Below are 22804 nucleotides of genomic sequence, written 5' to 3'. Positions count from 1 at the left end.
TAATTACTAATTAATACTAATTACTAATTAATACTAACTACTAATTATTTTATCTCTCCATGTGGAGACCCAAACTCAAATTACTAATGCTAATTAATACTAATTAATTACTAATTAATACTAATTACTAATTAATACTAATTACTAATTATTTTATCTCTCCATATGGAGACTCAAATTCAAATTACTAATGCTAATTAATACGAATTACTAATTAATACAAACTACTAATTAATACTAATTACTAATAATACTAATTACTAATTATTTTATCTCTCCATATGGAGACTCAAAGCAGAAACTAATATTAATACTAATTATTAATCATTAATTACTAATTAATACTAATTACTAATTAATACTAAATACTAATTATTTTATCTCTCCATATGGAGACCCAAACTCAAATTAATAATGCTAATTAATAATAATTAATTACTAATTATTACTAATTACTAATTATTTTATCTCTCCATATGGAGACTCAAACTCAAATTACTAATGCTAATTAATAATAATTACTAATTAATAATAATTACTAATTAATACTAATTACTAATTACATTATCTCTCCAGGCAGTGTTGTATTTCAGTCTCAATGTTGACATCTGTAGACAGTCCACGTTTCGCAGGCGTAGAGCAGGGTTGGGAGGACAATAGCTTTATAAAAAAGCCCCTTGGTCTCCCTACGGATGTCCCGGTCCTCAAACACTCTCTGCTTCATTCGGGAAAATGCTGCACTTGCAGAGCTCAGGTGGTGTTGTATTTTGGTGTCGATGTTGACTTTTGTGTAGAGGTGGCTGCCAAAGTAGCAGAAATGGTCAACATTTTCTAATGTTACACCATTAAGCTGTATTTCTGGCATTGGAGAGGGATTGGCCGGTGACTGCTGGAAGAGCACTTTGGTTTTCTTGAATTTGTGGTGCCTAGAACATTGTTATCCTAGGTGATAGAATCAGGGTACCTAGAACTGGAACTAGAATTCAGGGTATCTAGAACTTGAATTAGAGGTGCCTAGAACAGTGTTATCCTAGGTGATAGAATCAGGGTACCTAGAACTGGAACTAGAATTTGGGGTATCTAGAACTTGGATGTGTGTGCCTAGAACGGTGTTATCCTAGGTCATATAATCAGTGTACCTAGAACTGGAACTAGAATTTGGGGTATCTAGAACTTGAATTTGAGGTGCCTAGAACATTGTTATCCTAGGTGATAGAATCAGGGTACCTAAAACTGGAACTAGAATTTGGGGTATCTAGAACTTGAATTTGAGGTGCCTAGAACAGTGCTACCCTAGGTAATAGAACCAGAGTACATAGAACTGGAACTAGAATTTGGGGTATCTAGAACTTGAATTTGAGGTGCCTAGAACAGTGTTATCCTAGGTGATCGAATCTGGGTACCTAGAACTGGAACTAGAATTTGGGGTATCTAGAACTTGAATTTGAGGTGCCTAGAACAGTGCTATCCTAGGTAATAGAACCAGAGTACCTAGAACTGGAACTAGAATTTGGGGTATCTAGAACTTGAATTTGAGGTGCCTAGAACAGTGTTATCCTAGGTGATGAAAGAAGTAGAGAGTGGGGCTGTGACTTCCCTGGTTTGGATACTGGCCGGTTCAATGACAGGCCGAGCTTCTCGTATGCTTCCGCAAAGGTGTTGAGAGTGACTTGTAGGTCTTCTTCTGAATGAGCACAGACGACGTTGTCATCAGCATACTGGATGGAATCATTCCAGGAGTTGCATGTGTTTATCTATATTCCATGTGTGTTATACGTACAATGAGAGAACATTATTATGTTTACACTTCAGAAAATTTAATGGTACAATGGGTTAAACCCTTGTGCCAGCAGGACTGAAGACTGACAGGTCGGAGGTTCAAATCCGAGAAGAGAGTGGATGAGGTCCCTCTGTCAGCTCCAGCTCCCCATTTATTCATTTTTTGTTGTGTCAGGAGTCGCTCCTGTTGTGAGAGAATTGGCCGTCTGCAAGGACGTTGCCCAGGGGACGCCAGGATGATTTGATGTTTTTATCATCCTTGTGGGAGGCTTCTCTCATGTCCCCGCATGAGGAGCTGGAGCTGATAGAGGGAGCTCATCCACCTCTCCCCGGATTCGAACCTGTGACCTGTCGGTCTTCAATCGACACGTCGCAAGTTCTCTCATGAGGAGACATGACAGAACCCTCCCACAAGGATGGCAAAACATCAAAACATCTGGGCTACGTCCCCTGGGCAACATCTTTGCAGACAGCCAATTCTCTCACACCAGAAGCGACTTGCAGTTTCTCAAGTTGCTCCTGACACGAAAAAAAGAAACTTCAGGAAGTGCCTTCTTTGTTGTTTTTGCGGCTGCCACAAACTAGGCTGAATCGGTTGACTCGGTGATGAGATATTCATTGGAAAACTAGAGCAAAATGTGCTATAGAAGGATGTCCCAGAAAAACCAAAGTTTTTGCAATTTAATAACCGCTTCCCATGTTTTTACGATAGAACCAATTAGGAAATGACATTTATAACCCAGGAACAAGAATCTTGTTACGTGGTGGTGGTGGTGATGATATGGATAGTCATAGACTCATACGATCATAGATTTGGAATACTGGTAGCCAGATTTTGTTCATTTTCTTGGTTTCCACCTTTCTGTTAAAATTGTCCACATGACATTTTTATAGAAAAAACAGAGTGTGTGGTTTGAATATCCCACCCCCACCCCCCGCCTGGCTTGAAGGTGATTGGCTGGCTCCTCAACAGCTGGGAGGAGGCTCGTCTGCCCCTCGAGCATCTGGGCCAATCACAGGGCTTCTGCCACCTTGGCACGTCGACGAATCAGGAGGGAGGGAGGTGGGACAAGGGAATACAATGCATTCTTGAATGGATTATGGAACTCAGGAAATGTCCATGTGGCTCAGCGAGTCCTAAATGGCCTTCAATTGAAACCTGTCTATTGTGCCATGGTTGATCTGAGATGAGACTTAATCCGGGTTTTCCTCTTGCGGTCAGACAGGGGCACAAAGGGGGAGACTTTGGTGAATGTCTTCAATGGAAAGGCTTGAAAGGAAACAGGTCAGAAGGGGAGGACTTTCCGAAGGTCCTCGTTCCTCCTATTGTAATGTGATTACAATTGTTTTCTGCTTCCTTGGAGACTAGGACGCGGAACAATGGCTTCAAACTACAAGAGAGGAGATTCCATCTGAACATTAGGAAGAACTTCCTGACTGTGAGAGCCGTTCAGCAGTGGAACTCTCTGCCCCAGAGTGTGGTGGAGGCTCCTTCTTTGGAAGCTTTTAAGCAGAGGCTGGATGGCCATTTGTCAGGGGTGCTTTGAATGCAATATTCCTGCTTCTTGGCAGAATGGGGTGGGACTGGATGGCCCAGGAGGTCTCTTCCAACTCTTTGATTCTAGGATTCTATGATTCTATGATTAAAAGTCTGCCAAGCGATTACCTTCCTGATGGCCAGCCTCCGAAGTCAGGGAGACGTGTCTTTGTTATTTTTCTATGCAAGAGATGCTCTGAGATAAGGGTTTCCACAATCGCTAATTGCTTTTTTCAGAGGCAAGGCAACTTCCTTATACATTTTTCCAACAAAGGGAATGGGGCAGAAAGGGTCAGGAGAAAGTTACATACACAGGAGAAAATATGAAAATATAGAAATCATAATAAAGAGAGTAAACCCAACTACACTCCCCCAGTGTCCATAGTTCATATTATTCATAGGAAGGTCCATAAAGGGAAATATATCCACGAGGGGGAAAGAGAGTCCCTTGTTTGTGAGAAGGAGGGACCATCAGAAGCTCAGGTGTGTCTCAGATGGAAAAAGTCAAATACTTTTGTGGCATGATTTTCAGTAATAAATTGGTTGCCTTCTGCTATAAATATATGAAAATAGGGCCTAAAGCCTTGATTAAATGATACACACCAATTTGACCAAGGCTTAACCCTTATTATATATTATATAACTAACAAAATGAAGTTCAACAGTGACAAATGCAAGATACTCCACTTTGGCAGGAAAAACAAAATGCAAAGATACAGAATGGGGGACGATGCCTGGCTCGAGAGCAGTACGTGTGAAAAAGATCTTGGAGTCCTCGTGGACAGGAAGTTAAACATGAGCCAGGAATGTGATATGGCGGCAAAAAAAGCCAATGGGATTTTGGCCTGCATCAATAGGAGCCTAGTGTCTAGATCTAGGGAAGTCATGCTCCGCATGCTCTATTCCGCTTTGGTTAAACCACTTTACCTGGAATATTGTGTCCAATTCTGGGCACCACAATTCAAGAGAGATATTGACAAGCTGGAATGTGTCCAGAGGAGGGCAACTAAAATGATCAAGGGTCTGGAGAACAAGCCCTATGAGGAGCGGCTTAGGAAACTGGGCATGTTTAGCCTGAAGAAGAGAAGGCTGAGAGGAGATATGATAGCCATGTATAAATATGTGAGAGGAAGCCACAGGGAGGAGGAGGGAGCAAGCTTCCTTTCTGCTTCCCTGGAGACTAGGACGCAATGGAACAATGGCTTCAAACTACAAGAGATGAGATTCCATCTGAACATGAGGAAGAACTTCCTGACTGTGAGAGCCGTTTAGCAGTGGAACTCTCTGCCCCGGAGGGAGTGTGGTGGAGGCTCCTTCTTTGGAAGCTTTTAAACAGAGGCTGGATGGCCATCTGTCAGGGGTGATTTGAATGCATTATTCCTGCTTCTTGGCAGAATGGGGTTGGATTGGATGGCCCAGGAGGTCTCTTCCAACTCTTTGATTCTATGATTCTATGATTATCCAGTCTGGTGTCCTTGCCCTTATAAGTTACTATCTTGTATGGGGAGGGGGTCATGTTTGACTTCAGAATGTTTTGGTCCCAAAAGTGTTGCAGATGGGTTTGGAGAGACCTGACACACGTTGCTCCTGCCAGGGAAGAACGTAGATCTCCTTTTCAATGTTCAGGTGGAAGCCCTTTGAAGCACAGCACTGTGCAAGCGGCATGGCTCCCAGGGACATGTGCGTTTGCTTACGCATCTCTTTGAACTGAGATCTGATGCAGCCGTGGCTTTAAACAGACACGGGTTCTTTCTCCCAGCCTGGACATTATTCCACAGATAGATAGATAGATAGATAGATAGATAGATAGTAGGCCTGGGCGGTTTCGTTCGTTAAAAGAGGAGGAGGAGGAGGAGGAGGAGAGGGCGGGGAAGGTGCCGGCTGAGCAAGCGAGCGAGAGGGCGAGCGACCCTCAGTGGGAAGGCGGCCCGTCCCTCCTTCCTCACCTTTGCGGTGGGTGTGCTTTGTTCTCCCAATTCCGCACTGAAACCTTAGCGGAGGGCTGGGCTAGATGGCCTTTGGGGAGCCCCTTCTCCCAATTCCGCATTGAAACCTTAGGAGGGGGCTGGACTAGATGGCCTTTGGGGAGCCCCTTCTCCCAATTCCGCATTGAAACCTTAGGAGGGGGCTGGGCTAGATGGCCTTTGGGGAGCCCCTTCTCCCAATTCCGCACTGAAACCTTAGGAGGGGGCTGGACTAGATGGCCTTTGGGGAGCCCCTTCTCCCAATTCCGCACTGAAACCTTAGCTTCGGAGGAGCCGGGCCTGACTCGGCGGCAGCGCTTGAGGGCCCGCCAGAGTGAGTGCCTGCTTTCCCTCCTTAATAATAATTTCTCCTCCCTATTCTACTAAATTAATAATTAAATTAAAAAAATATTGAAAAAAAAGGGCGCCATCTTTACAAAATGTTTTGTAAATATTAACGAAATTTCGTAAATACCGAACTTTTTTAAGGGAAAATTTTGTAATTATTTTAAATATCGAAACAAAAACAAAAACCCCAAATACAAATCGATTTTAGAAACAAATTTTTGCGTTGTTACCCAGGTCTATAGATAGATAGATAGATAGATAGATAGATAGATAGATAGACAGACAGATAGACAGACCTCACTTGCCTCGTTTCCAACAGAACTTCTGAACAAACCTCTGAAAATGCCATTAGATACAGATGTTGGTGAAAGAATAGGAGAGAATGATGCCATGGCTTTTTGTTTCCTGGATTGATGTTCATGTTTTGACCATTGTTTTTGAGATTTCCCTATTTGGACGTGCTTCCTTTACTAACTCTTGGATTTTTTACCCTTCTAAATGCTTAAGGTGCCTTTGGCCCTTTTTTTATATGTGTTTCATCAATAAACTGTTTATTACTACGTTGGGTTTCTTGGTAAGTGCTGTGAGGAAATTGAACTTCTGCTGAGGTACAACAGAGCTGGTGACTAACCAGCTGTGCTACAGCCCAGTCCTAATGAGGAGGTTGGACTAGATGTCCCTCAGAGGTCCATTCCACAGCCATGATTGTATTTCTCTCAGTTTTCATACTCTTTTCTGACATCATTTTCCTTTCGGGATATTTTTCCTGGCTCTTTTCTTCACTTTTGTTCCTCACTTTGGTTGCTGTTCTGTAAACCGCCATGAGTCGCCCTCGGGCTGAGAATGACGGTATAGAAATATAGTAAATAAATAAAAATAAAGAAATCAGGTGGTTTATTTTACTCTTTCTTTCTTCATCTCTGCCTGCCTCTGACGCAGGTCTCTTATCGTTTTATCACTGCTTTCCTTTTCTTTCCGCCACAATCCCATTACAGTGACATTGTTTTGCTTTTTTGCCTCTTCGTCTTGAATTTATTACCTATCTTTCTCCCAATGTGGGATCCAAGGCAGTTTATATTGCAAGTTGTAACAAAATTCAAAACCAGTTAAGAAGCCACTTTGAGCCTCCTTGTTAGAGAGAAAAAAGGGGTAGTATTGTTGCGGCAGATTCTTTACCCGAGATCATTTTAGAGCACAATCAAAGCAGGAAGGAGACGGAGACTGCGATTGTGCTCTAAAATGATCTCAGGTAAAGAATCTGCCGCAACAGTAACAAACATAATAATAATAATAATAATAATAATAATAATAATGATGACAATAATGATGACGATGATGACGATGATGATGACGACAATCCACTATGCATTACACCCATGTAGTGATGTCAACAGACTTGACCTGCCCAGGAAATCAGGAGGCAGACAGAGGGCTTCTGCAAGGGAAACAAATGGTAGAAGACGGGAAACACACCCTGGCAGATTATGTGAAAGGCAGGCAAGAACCAACATTGAGGGAAGTCGATAGTAGTAAACTGCTTAAAGTGCAAAAGACAAAGAGCGAATACCGTAAAAACACAATCCAGAGCAGAAGAGAAAACTGGCAAAAGAAGGCTCTCCATGGACAGTTCCTGGGAAAAATTGAGAGCCAAATTGACAAAGAAAAAACATGGCTGTGGCTCACAAATGGAACTCTGAAAAAGGAGACAAAGGAGGGTCCGATTCTGGCATCCCAAGAACAAGCCATTCCAACCAAGGCCATCCAAGCCAGAATTGAAAAGTCAACAACTGATCCCAAGTGCACTCTGCAAGGAAGCAGATAAAACAATAGATCGTATTCTGAGCTGCTGCAAGAAGATTGCGCAGACATACTACAAGCAGAGGCACAACACCGTTGCTCAGGTGATGCATTGGAACTTGTGCCAGAAATACCATCTGTCTGCAACAAAGAACAGGTGGGATCACAAGCCGGAAAACGTTACAGAGAATGAACACGCCAAACTCCTCTGGGACTTCTGGATTCAGACAGAGTGAGTTTTGGAGCACAATACTCCTGACCTCACAAGCATGTTAAAAAACAAAGTATGGATTGTCGATGTTGCAATACGAGGTGACAGCAGGATTGAAGAGAAACACCAGGAAAAGCTGACATGATATGAGGATTTAAAGATTGAACTGCAAAGACTCTGGCACAAGCCAGTCAAGGTGGTCCCTGTGGTGATTGGCACACTGGGTGCAGTGCCCAAAGACCTTGGCCTGCACTTAAACACAATCGGCGCTGACAAGATTACCATCTGCCAGCTGCAACAGGCCACCTTACCGGGATCTGCACGCATTATTCGCCGATACATCACACAATCCTAGACACTTGGGAAGGGTCCGACGTGTGATCCAGTTCAACAGCCAGCAGAGTGTCTGCTGTGGACTCATCTTGTTGTGTTTCAAATAATAGTAATAATAATAATCTGTGCAGTTTTCTGGCATTGTATATATCTGCCGCTTCTGTGATTGTTCATTTATATTTTTATTCTGTAGCCCATTTGTCAATGGATGTCCAGAATCAGCACAACAAAGCAAAATTGAAGGAAAAGTTCACAGGGAGAAGCCCTGGTTATGGAACCCTGAAGAAGGAGACAGAAGAAAACCGGATTCTTGCAGCCCAGGAGCAAGCCATCAGAACAAAGGCCATCAAGGCCAGGATCGAAAAATCAGCCGATGACCCAAAATGCAGACTGTGCAAGGAAGTGGATGAAACCATGGATCATCTCCTGAGCTGCTGCAAGAAAATTGCACAGACAGACTATAAACAGAGGTACAACTCTGTGGCCCAAATGGCCCAAAAGCACCAGGATTCTGGCGCAGCTGGCTGAGTGTCAGCTGCATTAAGATCACTCTGATCAAAAGGTCATGGGTTCGAAGCCAGCCCGGGCTGGAGTGGGTGTCCAGCCATTGTGTAGCCCGTTGTCGACCTTTGCAACCCGAAAGACAGTTGCATCTGTCAAGTAGGAAAATAAGGGACCACCTTGTGTGGGAGGCTAAATTTAACTAATTTATGAGGCCATAAAGAAAAAAGACTCCGGGGAATGTGGAATGCGGAAGAACTTCATCGGTGTATTGTCGAAGGCTTTCATGGCTGGAATCACTAGGTTCTTGTGGGTTTTTTTGGGCTATAGAGCCATGTTCTAGAGGCATTTCTCCTGACGTTTTGCCTGCATCTATGGCAAGCATCCTCAGAGGTGTGAGGTCTGTTGGATCCTCAGAGGTGTGAGGTCTGTGTCTGGGCAATGCTGTGTTTGGTGGTCCCTATGTAGACAACCACCAGCTAAACAACAGAGAGGAAAAAACCAGGCACAGATTAACACCTCCCAGGAACAGATTTTCCCAGGCTCAGGCAGACCTTCAAATGCTAATGAAGGTGATCAGCTAAACATTCACACCTAACTGCAGCAGAGAAGAGCTCCTTGCCCCACCCCAGCCATTCCACAGATATATAAACCCATTGTCCTAATTCCAACAGACCTCACTACCTCTGAGGATGCTTGCCATAGATGCAGGCGAAACGTCAGGAGAAATGCCTCTAGAACATGGCTATATAGCCCGAAAAAACCCACAAGAACCTAACTTCATCGGTGTCGCTGATGGACGATGAAAAGCAGCAGCTCCCCTGGCGGCCAGGAAAAAGTTAAATCGCCTTGGTGTATTTGTGTGTTAAACGTTGTTTGTCAAAACTGGCATTGAATGTTTGCCATATATGTGTTGACTGTAATCCGCCCTGAGTCCCCTGCGGGGTGAGAAGGGCGGAATATAAGAACTGTAAATAAATAATAAAATAAATAAATAAATGATTCATTTGAACTTATGTCACAAAGTCTACCTGCTAGTAGCAAAGAACTAGTAAAGGGATCATAAACCTGCGAAGGAAGTGGAAAATGAACACGGAAAAAAATTGTGGGACTTTCTAATCCAGACTGACCAAGTTTTGGAACACAATACACCAGACATCATGATTGTGGAAAAGAAAAAAGTCTGGATTATTGATGTCGCCATTCCAGGAGAGAGTCGCATTAAGGAAAAACAACAGGAAAAACTCAGCCATTATCAAGACCTCAAAATTGAACGCCAAAGGCTCTGATGGCATAAACCAATCCAGGTGGTCCATTGAACATTGGCGCACTGGGTGCCATGCCAAAAGATCTGGCATTTGGAAACAATAAACATTGACAAAATCACAATCTGTCAACTGCAAAAGGCCATCTGACTTGGATCTGCGCGCGTCATTCAAACGTACACCACACAGCGCTAAACTCTTGGGAAGTGTTTGACTTGTGATTTTGTGATACGAAATCCAGCATATAGATCTCATTTGCTGTGACATACTGTGCTTTTGTGTCAGTAAAATAATAATAATAAGCAAACAAACAAATAATCCTTTTAGCATTATTAAGATTATTTTCAAATGTATGTAAAACATACATCAGAGCCCATTGAAAGCCCAAATGCCTTTGCCTAATGCAGTGGTTCTCAACCTTCCTAATGGCGTGACCCCTTAATACAGTCCCTCATTTTGTGGTGACCCCCAAGCATAATATTGTTTTCGTTGCTACTTCAGAACAGTCATCTTACTCCTGTTATACATCATAATGTAAATATCTGATATGCAGGATGCATTTTCATTCACTGGACCAAACTGGGCACAAATACCCAATACACCCAAATGTGAGTGCTAATGGGGTTGGGGGAGGATTGATTTTGTAATTTGGGAGTTGTAGTTGCTGGGATTTATAGTTCACTTGTAATCAAAGAGCATTCTGAACTCCACCAGCGAAGGATTTGAACCAAACTTGGCTCCCATGACCAATGGAAAACACTGGAAAAATTTGATGGGCATTGACCTTGAGTTTGGAAGTTGTAGTTCAGAGAGCACTGTGGACTCATGCAATGGTGGATCTGGACCAAACTTGGCATGAATACTCAGCATGCCCAAATGTGAATCTGGGGAAAATAGATGTTGACATTTGGGAGTTGTAGTTGCTGGGATTTATAGTTCATTACAATCAAAGAACATTCTGAACTCCACCAATGATAGAATTGGCTCAAACTTCCCACATGGAATCCCCATGACCATCAGAAAATACTGTGTTTTTGTATGGTCTTTGGCGACCCCTCTGATACCCCCGCGTGACCCCCTCAGTGGTCCCGACCCCCAGGTTGAGAAACACTGGCCTAATGCCTGTCTTCGGGAAGGAAATAGCGACGGCCACTTTCTCTTCTTTTCCTTCTCATCTTAGAATAATCATAGAAGAATCATCTCCCTTCCTCTCCTCTTCCTCCTTGTTATTCTTATAACTAGGATCTGAAAGATCTTCCCCGAAATAGCACTGTGGGAGTGTTGTTTTGGTCTTATTTCTCCCTTCGGGTCCTTTGCCAGGATTCCAATAAAGCAGCATTGTGGCGTTGTGTTGTTTTCCCGGAGTCCACAATGCAGCTATAGAATAATGTTGGCCCAGAGAATAAGGAGAGATCTCAGCCACTGCGTTTCCTCCTTGGGACTGCTGCCTTCCCACTTCACTCCCCCTTCCTTCCCCCATTTTCACAGAGGTGGGAGGGATGGGGAGTGTAATGGATTGGCCTACCTTGCAGGGTTGGTGTAATCACGCTGACCTGGGGCTTCGAACTGGCAACCTTTCAGTTGATAGATCTTATCATTGCTGGTGATTTAACAGCATCTTGAAAGCCACTGAAGTTATCGATCCCGTGTATTCCATCTGTCTGCAAGAACGCCAAAGCAAGTAAGTCTTTGCAGCAAAGAAAATCTTCTGTTATGACCTAAATGAAGTATAAACCCTGATCTGAGTCAGTAGCATCCGCTGATTCATCCAGAACCACTGAATAATATATGATTTCCTTTTGAAGTATTGCATACAGTCGTTCTGTTAAGCTGAAGGCTAATTCATGCTGCCGATCAATTATGGTGCTTGAAAGAGACGGCCATTTGCACTTTGAAATGATTTCGAAAAATATTTTTGAAAAAACATTTCAAATGGATGGCTTGTCTTTCCTTCCTTGTTATGTTGCTGGGGGGAAGTTTTGCCTTTCTCAGGATCCTCACTGTTTCCCCTTACTTCTTCCGCTTCTTCCTCAGGGAGGCGGTAAATTGCTGATTTGATATTAGCAATGATGTTTTCTACTGGGATCCTGGTGGTGATCACAGCAAAATTGCCTCCTTTCGCTAGTATGGATCCCTGTTCTTGTGAGAGTTGCCTGTTTGTCAGGTTGATGATGGTCTGCGACGTTTCTAGTTCTGGGATCCTGGTCACAGCAAAATTGCCTCCTTTCGCTAGTATGGATCCCTGTTCTTGTGAGAGTTGCCTGTTTGTCAGGTTGATGATGGTCTGTGACGTTTCTAGTTCTGGGATCCTGGTCACAGCAAAATTGCCTCCTTTCGCTAGTATGGATCCCTGTTCTTGTGAGAGTTGCCTGTTTGTCAGGTTGATGATGGTCTGTGACGTTTCTAGTTCTGGGATCCTGGTCACAGCAAAATTGCCTCCTTTCGCTAGTATGGATCCCTGTTCTTGTGAGAGTTGCCTGTTTGTCAGGTTGATGATGGTCTGTGATGTTTCTAGTTCTGGGATCCTGGTCACAGCAAAATTGCCTCCTTTCGCTAGTATGGATCCCTGTTCTTGTGAGAGTTGCCTGTTTGTCAGGTTGATGATGGTCTGTGATGTTTCTAGTTCTGGGATCCTGGTCACAGCAAAATTGCCTCCTTTCGCTAGTATGGATCCCTGTTCTTGTGAGAGTTGCCTGTTTGTCAGGTTGATGATGGTCTGTGATGTTTCTAGTTCTGGGATCCTGGTCACAGCAAAATTGCCTCCTTTCGCTAGTATGGATCCCTGTTCTTGTGAGAGTTGCCTGTTTGTCAGGTTGATGATGGTCTGTGACGCTTCTAGTTCTGGGATCCTGGTCACAGCAAAATTGCCTCCTTTCGCTAGTATGGATCCCTGTTCTTGTGAGAGTTGCCTGTTTGTCAGGTTGATGATGGTCTGTGATGTTTCTAGTTCTGGGATCCTGGTCACAGCAAAATTGCCTCCTTTCGCTAGTATGGATCCCTGTTCTTGTGAGAGTTGCCTGTTTGTCAGGTTGATGATGGTCTGTGATGTTTCTAGTTCTGGGATCCTGGTCACAGCAAAATTGCCTCCTTTCGCTAGTATGGATCCCTGTTCTTGTGAGAGTTGCCTGTTTGTCAGGTTGATGATGGTCTGTGACATTTCTAGTTCTGGTTTCAACTGGATTGGGAATATGATTTTTATAACCTTCTTGCAGCAGGTTACTGAAATGAGTTGTTGCATCCTATAAGAAGAAAATGAGTGAGGAATTACTTCCCTAACTCACACAGGCATTGGAAAGCTGATGATTGAATTGATAAACTTTGGCTTAATTCATGGAGGAATCTGTGATGCTCGGAACCTGGGACTGGGGGAAACAGGGGCTCTCGTCTTGCGATCCCCTCTTCTTTCCCTGGAGCCCACCTGCCATGAACCTCAACCCCAAACACTGACAGGAGAGAACTACAATCCAAGGTCAAGCCAGGGAGTCCACGGTAGAAATTAGGCATGGTTAGGTCCAGTCGGAATCTTCGTTATTCGGAATAAAGTCGGAAATATTACGTTTTTGAAGGGTTTTTTTTGTTGTGTCAGGAGTGACTTGAGAAACTACAAGTCGCTTCTGGTGTGAGAGAATTGGCTGTCTGCAAGGACGTTGCCCAGAGGACACACGGATGTTTTGATATTTTTATCTTCCTTGTGGGAGGCTTCTCTCATGTCCCCGCATGAGGAGCTGGAGTTGATAGAGGGAGCTCATCCGCCTCTCCCCAGATTCGAACCTGCGACCTGTTGGACTTCAGTCCTGCCGGCACAGGGGTTTAAGCCACTGTTTAACTCACCTTTTTGAAGTGATTTTTTAGGAAACTGGAAGTCCCCTTGCCTTTCCGAAGCTAGTCTCGCCATTTTTTTTCCAACTCAGGAAGTGAACTGGAAATGATTCAGCTCCCCCCCCCCCCCCCCCGGCTTCTGGTTCCTAACCTCGCTCAAGCCAGATAACTCAGTTATAAACCAGAGAAGGGTGAATTAAATTTCCTCCCGTTTCCTTTTCCCGCATTTGGCTCAAGCCAGAGAATCCGGTTCTAAGCCAGAGAAGGATGAATTTCCTGTGCTTGTTTTTTCCTGATTCTGGAGTAAAACAACTACTTTCAAGACCACCCAATGAAACAGGAAATAACACTTTCAAACCATTAACGAAAGGATTCGGAAGTCTCGGAAGTTTCGAAAAGTTTTGAACATTTTTTTCTGTGAAAATCGGAATTGACTTTAGAATCGAACCACCAGTGCCCCCTACATCCGAAACGAGTTTTGAACCATTTTTTTGATCAAAGAAGCCTAGTAGAAATGGAACTCAAGGTAACAAGTGAAAGGGAAACCCAAGTGTTCAATCTCTCTGATCCTGTATCTTCAAGAACCCACTACACTTCTTTTCAACAAGCCGTGCTGATCTCCTCAGCTGAGCCTTTTCTCTCTTTAGTTCCACAAAGGAAGGCACAGTCACCTCTTCCTCGGCCTGCTCAACAGAAGCCTCTTGTGTTTGGCCAGCAGGCTCTGTAGTTGTTACTTCTGGATGAGGCTGAAGGGGTTGCTGTTCCTGGCTAGGCTGCAGTCCAACAACAAAGCCCTCACTCAGCAAACCCTCATGGACGCTATCCATGACCACCCACCCACGCACCCACCCACCCAAAACACTGACAGGAGAGAACTACAGTCCAAAGTCAAGCCAGGGAGTCCACGGTAGAAATTAGGCATGGTTAGGTCCAGTCGGAATCTTCGTTATTCGGAATAAAGTCGGAAATATTACTTTTATAGGAAACTGGAAGTCCCCTTGCCCTTCCGAAGCTAGTCTCGCCATTTTTTCTAGTCTCGCTAGTCTCGCCACCTTACCCCTCATACCCCGCAGCCGATCCAGGAGCACAGAAGCAGCAGAAGCCTCGTTATCGTTATCGTGAGAACTCTCTTTAATGAGGAACAGAAAACGCACGGCAGGTGCTAAAAACAGCCATTACAAGACTATTCCAACATGTAACAAGGGGAGGGGGAGGCTGCGCTCCGAAGCCGAGTCCTCCTCTGCGGTCCTGGGAGCCGAGGACTCCGTCGCGCCGGGGCCACCTGGCCTCACACACCTACGGGAACCAACTAGTGGGGAGAGGAGGTGCACAAGAAACAGCTCACATTTTCACACTACGTCAGAGGGAGACCCGGTGGGCAGGGGGTCCGGGGCGGGCGAGGGCACAGAGCACAGGGCTGGGCAGGAGGGGCAGCAAGGGGTTAGCACCATCATGTTGGAAGGAGATGGGGGGCTTGGAGAGCCAGAGCATGCTGGGGGCAGCATCCCCATGGGCATTCTCTGACCCTGGCCATTACACAGGAATCACAGAATCATGGTACGGAAAGAGGCACCCAAAGGTCATCTAGCCCAAGCTCCAGCCAGTGCAGGAGAGGGGCTCTGCCTCACTACAATACTGGAGGTGTGGAAGATCGGATTTACTCAAACCCAGTGTGGCCGCTCTGCCCTGGCAACCAGTAAGCACAGAGAAAGGTGGGGGGCTGTCGTGCTGGAAACCTGGTCTTGAGACCTCTGCTCTCCTCTTAACCTGGGTTTCTAGGAGCTCTATCTGCAAGAACCAGCATCTGGGGCAATGAGGACATAGCTGAGGAGTCACAGTAGCCTGCCTCCCACTCTTACCCCCAAGCACACTCCTGAGACCCACCCACAGGCCGTCCCATGGGACTCTGTGGCTTCAGAAAGGGCAGAGAGAGGAGGGTCTTGGGGATCCTCCGTGCCTGGCTATCCAAGGGAAAGGGGCAGAGAACAAAACCCTGGCCTTGAGAGGAAGGTGGACAAGGAGGAGGAAGAAGAGGAGGAGAAGTACTCTTGCTCCCAGTCACCTCCTACTCTAACCTTCCCAACGTCTCACAGCTACACAGAGTGAGATGCAAGGGGTTGGGGCAAGGGAGGGGACACCCCCTCAGTTTTGCCGTCATTCAAGTGGAAATAGGGAGGCTGCTGGGAGGAAGGGTGGAAGAAACCCACAGCGAACCCCACGAGGGAGAAGGTGGGGAAGGGGAAGATGGAGAGAAAGAGGAAAGGAAGGAAGGAGGGAGGCAGCTCTTCTGGCAAAACTCAGCGGAAACCCCTCCGTCCACGCAGCCAAGGTGGGCATTGCTTGGAAGTGAGTGGGGGGTGAGTGGGGTGCCCGCACCCTTGGGCCCGTCCCCTCTGCCCTGGGCCTCCCCACCTTCTATCCTACTGCTAGCCACACAAACCACCATATTTCAGTAATGCTTTTTGTTTCCCACGTGATGCACAAACAAGTCAAATGTCACTGATCCAAAAAAACCAACGTGCAAAACAGAAAGGAACCAGCACAGATAGGCCCCCTTGGCCCAGCCCCCTCCCCAGGCCAGCCTCCCTTGCCCCGCAGCATTTGGGGGGTGGAAGCCCCCCACCCTCCACTGGGAAGAGGCAGGGGGCCTTCCCTCATCCCCTCCCCCTGCGTTCATTGCAGCCGTGTTGGGTTGAGGAGGGGGCTTCGGCCCACCCTCTCATCCTCATTCCCGGGGAGGGTCTGCTGGGCGTTGGGCGTCTGCCGGTTGTTGTTGGGCGGCTCCGGTGGAGGAAGGCACGGCCGCCTCGAGCGCACAGGGTGCGGGGCGTGAGTGGGCGGGTGGGTGGGCGGGCGGGCGGCAGCCGGGCAAAGTGGGGGCGGTGGTGACCGTGTCCTTAGTTGGGGGACAAGTCTTCGGGGCAGCTACCAAATGCCGCTAGACCTGCCTCCGGGGGGAGCGAGAATCCGGGCCGAAGCTCGCTTTGGAACATGGTCATCGATTTGAGAACCTGCAGTGAGAGAAAAGAGAGGAAAGGAGGAGGAATGGGTCAGGCTGGAGGCTCTCGAGGGGTGGCCTATCATGGTTGGACCACTCTCTGAGAAGGAAGACCCCCAAACAGGGACTCGGAGCTGCCCTCCGCATGCAAGAGGTCCAGAAATGGTTGGAAGCCTTGAAGCTTGAGCAAGGAATAGCAAAGTGGGGAGGGGGACACTGAGGAGGAGCAGGAAACAGAGACAGGGAAGCATGCAAAAGAGCAGAGAGGGGTACAACACTGCAGTGTGGATCCCAGCATCCTTCGCAAAGAACCCAACTGGAGGAGGAGGAGGAAGCTGCCTTTCTATAGCTCTTAGGATCTTGAGGGTGGTCTCCTCTTGCCTAGCTCTTGAGTAAAGAGTATCTGCCTGGTTACCTTCAGAAACTCAACTCGTGGGCAGATATCACCAAATAGCAAACATCTGCCAGGTCAATGGAACAATGGTTTCAATATGGAGCTCGGCCACAAGGAATCCAAGGTTCGACTGACACTCACTGGATGACCACGGACAAGACCACGGGCAAGCCAATGACTCTTCTGAGGAAATCCTGATAAGAAAACCCTCAGAGAGGAGCAAACTGCCAGAGGGTTGCCATAGGTCATGCGCAACTCAAAGACACATAAAAGTAAAGGCAAAGTTCACACTTTGTGTTAGGGATTCCTCATCTTCGGAAGAGGAAGGGGAGCAGGGAAGCGCTCAGGGATTGGAGGGAGAAGAAGAATCAGACGATGAGGTTTTACGCCCACATTTCTAGAGAGACGAAAGGAGACAGGGCACAAACGGCGTTCAGCTAGATTCGCTGCTAGAAACGCTGAGCTAATTGGGAGACGCCCTAGCATCTCCTGCGTGGGGAATTCAGGGCTATAAATCAGAAGCAGGGGCAGTCAGCTTTCGCTGGTAACGACGACTCTGATGCCGAGGTTTTCACTCCAATTGAACCTGCTTTGTGTTTGCTGCTACGGACTTAGTGATTATTGCCTGTTGTCTGATGGAAGACTGCTGTTTCTTTTGGGACTTTGTAAGAGACTTTAATTTGCGCCTGCATTAAGGCTTCCTTGCTTTCTTTTGCATTTTTCAACTGCATTTGCTTATCCTTTGTGTTTCCTGAAGTAAAACATTTTTCTTTTATTTTCGACATTGTATTAAGGTTGTTTTTGAAGGCAACTCAGGACACTTTGGCCCACTCAGTTGGACTGACTGAAAACTATAGAAGCACAAAACTTGAATGAAGGAACAAACTGAGGGGTGCAAGGAAGAGTCGCCCTCGGGCTTGAGATACAGTGGTATACAAGAATAGTAAATAAACAAATAGTAAATAAATAAAACCTTCCTGCTTTGGCCCCATGGAACACCTCACCATACATGGTGGAGGCACTGAAGAGGGTCTCCTGTCACACATATCCACACCACAGGAGCAGACTACCTCCCCCACCACTGACTTGTGTTCAAATATGTTGAACCTCCTTCTGAAGGTCAAAAGTCACCCTAAATCCAGGCTATTCCACCTCTTGGGTGCCACCTCTATGCAGTACAGAAATAGACACACAGCAAAGCACAACAAACTGCAAGGAGACTAGGGAGCATTGAAGCACCAATACAAGAGGCAACATTTGTGTGTTTGTGTACGGAGACATAGCAGGACAAGTTATAACATTACCCTTCTCACCCTGCTGTTATGTAAATAGCGGCTCCCCTCAGAAGCTGTGTATAGCCAAGAAAAAAAACTATTTCCTTCCATCTGATAAGCCCAAATACCAAGAGGGCAGTTACATTTGCAGGAGATCACTATAAAATGAATGACTCCCCTACACTGTCCTCCGTTACGGACCCAAAAGGTGGGGAATGTTGCAATTCAGCCAATGATCATGCCTAATGTTAGTGAGGAAGGAGATCGTGGGATTTCTAGGCCGGCTGAGCCTGCGAGTCAGCATGAGATTTTAAGTCCTGAAACTGAGCACTCTGTGTCTGCTTGCAGTTAGTGAAGGCGAAGGCCACATTCTGGAGGGGGCCCCACATAAGTCTTTCTCTAGGCAAGCGAGTTCAGAAGATGAACTGTCAAGTGCAGGCCCGTAGCCAGGATTTTGATTCGGGGGGGGGGCTGAGTCTGAGTGAAAGAGGGTCTACCCTAGCAAACCTTTTGTATCGTTACCCCAATACCCCCATGCATATGGGATATATTGAGCATGGTGATCAGATCATGGTATTAATAAACATAACAGTTTAAATAATGTACCAGTAAGGCCTTCTCATGGACCACCCTGAGAATTTCGGGGGGGGGGCTGAAGCCTCTCAAGCCCCCCCCCCCCACTGGCTACATGCATGGCCAAGTGGAAATGTTAATGAGCGGTTAGATAGGAGACTTAGTTTTCGCAAACTCTGAGCTGCTTCAGAGACTTGGCGATGGTCACAGTGCTTGTTAGAGACCTAGTGGGCAGGGGGTCCGGGGCGGGCGAGGGCACAGAGCTGGGCAGGAGGGGCAGCAAGGGGTTAGCACCATCATGTTGGAAGGAGATGGGGCAGCCTTGGAGAGCCAGAGCATGCTGGGGGCAGCATCCCCATGGGCATTCTCTAACCCTGGCCATTGCACAGGAATCACCGAATCATGGTACGAATTCTGTGCCAGGGCAAACGGCATGATTTCATGGCTTTATAAGAGAGACCAGAGAGATTTTTCAGCAGTCTGGTCAATGTTGAAGTTTGAAGTCAAGCCAGCTAAGAGAATTATAGTTTCATGTCTCTGGTGGTTCATGTTCCATGCTTCCAAATTTAAATGACTGTTCCTGAATTCTGTGTATTGGGTTTTATGTTGCCTTGTGTATCCTGATTCTATTGCATTCTTGTTTTTTGATACGACTCTTGTCCCTTGGATATTGTGGACTATTTCGACTTAGAAGTTTTTACTATTTTTGCTGAACTTTTTAAATACATTATTCAATATACTGCTTTGCTGATTTACATTGAAATGGAGTCTGGTGGTTACGTACAGAGGTGCTTCTCACCCTGGAATTCAACAGGGAAAGACGAAAAGGAGATGGAAACAGGAAGAAAGCAGGGAAGACCTGCAACGCTGTTACCTCTGAGAGACAAAGAGGCGTCAGGAGGGGAATAATGAGCAGAAGAGAGAATGGAGGTGGGCTGCAGATTCCCTCAAGGACTGTGATCACAGCATGAGCAAGGACACAAAAAGCTTCCCTGCAGATACAACCAGACTGCAGCTCCCACCAGTTGAAGTCACACATTGGCAATAATGCACAACAGCAGAAAAGGAAGGGGGAAAGGAAAAGGAAGGGGCTGTTAGGACTTGTGGAAGTTGAAGTCCAACACCTGGAGGGCCCAAGTTTGCCCATGTCTGTTGTATTTGCATGCCTATCTATACATATATAAAGTCAAGCTGTCTCCTTGGTGTAAACAACAGACCATGCCTTAGTCCTATTTCTCAAGTTTTTGTCGATTTCCTGCCATTGCACCCACATCCCTAGGGTAGCCCTAGTTGCCCATTTTCCTTCCCTTGCTCCTCCACATCTCATTCTTGCTTCTCCATCTCCCTTCCTCAATTCTGTCAGTGTGTAATTCATGTATGATGTGTGTTTAAATGTAATTTCATGTGATAGGATTGTGATTGTAATAGAATTGTATTGCCAAGATGTAGTTTGACACAGAAGGGTTAAACAGCAAAGTAACAAGCTGTGAGAATGTGACCCTGAGTTCTTGCTCTGTGAAAGATTAGGGAGTGCCAGAGATAAACTTCCTTCCAGCTGCAGTTTGTATTAGTTCCTATCTCTTTCGGTTTGTGTTCTTCACGTCTGTCCGCTGATGGTGTATGTTGTCTATTTTGAGCTGCTTAAGTAAAGCTGAAAACCTGCTTTTACCGGAGACTCCAGAGTCCATTATTCTGAGCTTCTGCGATACTTTAATACACGCCAACAAATTCTACCTAAGACAAAACCACCCTCCCCCAAAGTGAACAACATAGGTGCCCCCACCCCTTCACAGTTGTCAAAACCAAGCTGAAACAAAGGAAAGAGGCAGTGCAAGCATTCAGGGTTAAGGATGCGTCTGGCTGAGAAGGGGGGCACGGGGAAAGCGTACAAGAAGAGGGGCACAAAGGGGAGGAAGCTGCAAAGCTGTGGGCGCAGAAGCCTAGGGGCAAGGATAGAGGGACAGCTAAAGCATGGGATGTCTGTGCTGTGGGGGAGGCAGTGAGAAGTCTTTGGGTCTGTGTGTGGGGCTTGGGAGAGGGGTCTGGGGCTCCCCCCACCCCCCGGTGTCCTCCCCCCGAATCCCCGCTCCAGCCCTGCTCTTACCGGAAAGGCTGAAGCCGGACTCGTGGAGGTCCCTCATGCCCCCGTGTCTCGTGGCCGGCCGGGTGGGGGTGTCTGCAAGAGGCGTCCCCGTCTCTTTTTTCCCCGCGTGCACAACCACGGCCACGTCCCCCAGGTATGGGGTGCGGTCCACGCTCTTAAGCTTTAAACTCTAATTTGGAAAATAAAAAATACACAAAAATAAATACACAGGTCCCCTTGACCTCCCCCAAAAAAGCTTCCTGTGACATCCCTCACCTGCCCCGCTGCCATGGGGGGAATGGGGAGACCCTAAATCTCTGGGGGATGTGTGAAAGAGCTCAGTGGATTGAGAGTAATGATGATAATAATAATACACTTTATTTATATTCCGCTCTCTCCCCGAGGGGACAGTATACACATATATAGACAAACATCCAATGCCTTTTATATAGTAACAACAATGACATACAATACACAAACAAAGGCAAAGGTTTCCCTTTCCATCTCTGGTGTCTGGAGGCTATGCTTGACTCTGGCCATGGGGAGGTGCTCAAGTTTTTCATGCCGAGTAGCCTATTGTCTGTAGACCCTCCTGGTCATGTTTGCCATCACCTGCTGAGGCAGTACCTAATGATCTACTCACGTTGCACATTTTCAAGCCACTAGGTTGACAGAAGCTAGGGCTAACAGCTCATCCTGACCCTCGGCTATGAAATGTTAACCTTCCGTTCAGCAAGTTTTCTGCAGCTAGCGGTTTAACCTACTGTGCTACTGTGGCCCCCTGCTCTCCAAACACAAAGGATAGGGTCCCCGTAGCTGCATAAGAATTTGGGCTGGGTCTGAAACTCACCCAGGGATTTGGGGTGAAGGCTTCCCCACTTTTAGCATCTGTGTGGGTGTGAAACTGGGCCCTTCTGTCCCTTTGTATGCTTTAAATTCAGTCCTTCCTATCTCTGCTGGGCAGCAAGTTCTATGGAAGGTGGAAAGGTGGGGTGTCTGTTCTGGTACGGCTGTACCAGGAGCTCCAATTTTATTTGCTTTGTATTAAATGTTTGCTTGCAGTCCAAGGTTTCAGGGACTCTGCAGATAGGTGGCTTCCTTTGGTTGCAGTCATAGGGCAAGTCACCTGTCCATCATCGTTAAGTTTTGGTCCCGCCCCTTGCTCAGGGCAATTGGGAAGGGAGCCTTTTTTAGTTAGTCTCGGCAAGGAAAGCTAATGTACAGGACGTGTGCAAGCTTCCCCTGTACAAAAGCTTCAACCCTTAAGACTTACCGGGGGAGAACAGTTTTAAGAGCACCCAAAGATTTCCAGGGAAACAGCCCTAAAGACCAAAGAACTCCAGCTGGAGAACATCTAAGCCTTTACTGGTAGGTCCACTCGGCGTTCGAGAAGCAGTTCGACCCGGTAGCAGAGCCCACATCAGTAAGGGTTAGATTACAGTCAGCCTGGGAGAAGTTAAAAAGGGGACTTTCCTAAAGAAGAAGTTACTGAAGACAGTTGCCTGTCCTTCGTGGGCAAGATTAGGAATTCTCCAGTTGCATAAAAGCCTGGAATCATTTGTTTATCTTTACTGAAGACAAGAGAAGTTTCTGTTTGATTGTTCATTAATAAAAGACTTTGTTATACTTCACAAGCCATCTAAAGATCATTTGTGGTGGAAAACCTCTGAGAACTTCTCCTTGGGCCCCCTGGCTTCCCGCTGGGCAAAGGTTGCATGTCCTGTTCTAAAGGAAATTCTTTACAGGCCCAGCGCGCGACAGAACAGTGTCCTTCTCATGCCTCTTCAGTCCTAAAAAGACTCCCTTGGTTTTCCAACTCTATTATGTCAATGCCATACACATTGAGTGGAAATTCAGCTTCCTTTTTCTGCATTGGATTTTTTTCACAAATGGGGGGCGGGGTGAAAAAAACCAGGTGGGTGAGCACA

General features: G+C 46.3%; 1 protein-coding gene across 2 annotated transcripts in view; it reads right to left on the bottom strand.

Annotated features, from left to right (window-relative positions):
* Positions 1-14661: 14661 nt before the first annotated feature.
* The window catches only part of DPYSL5 (dihydropyrimidinase like 5), a 101624-nt gene continuing 93481 nt past the window's right edge, over positions 14662-22804 (bottom strand). The window contains exons 12-13 of one of the 2 annotated variants that reach the window (XM_067471390.1): positions 20898-21066; positions 14662-16565 (exon numbers count right to left, since the gene is read on the bottom strand). In XM_067471390.1, coding sequence (XP_067327491.1) covers positions 16480-16565; positions 20898-21066 — 255 coding nt within the window. In that variant the 3' untranslated portion in view covers positions 14662-16479. The remainder of the gene's footprint in view (positions 16566-20897; positions 21067-22804) is intronic. The other variant, XM_067471408.1, reaches the window with a different exon arrangement.

The sequence above is a fragment of the Anolis sagrei genome, chromosome 1 (assembly GCF_037176765.1).
Source record: "Anolis sagrei isolate rAnoSag1 chromosome 1, rAnoSag1.mat, whole genome shotgun sequence".
Taxonomy (NCBI): Eukaryota; Metazoa; Chordata; class Lepidosauria; order Squamata; family Dactyloidae; genus Anolis; species Anolis sagrei.
Note: the sequence above shows the minus strand (reverse complement) of the source record. Positions and strands in the feature narration are given on the sequence as shown.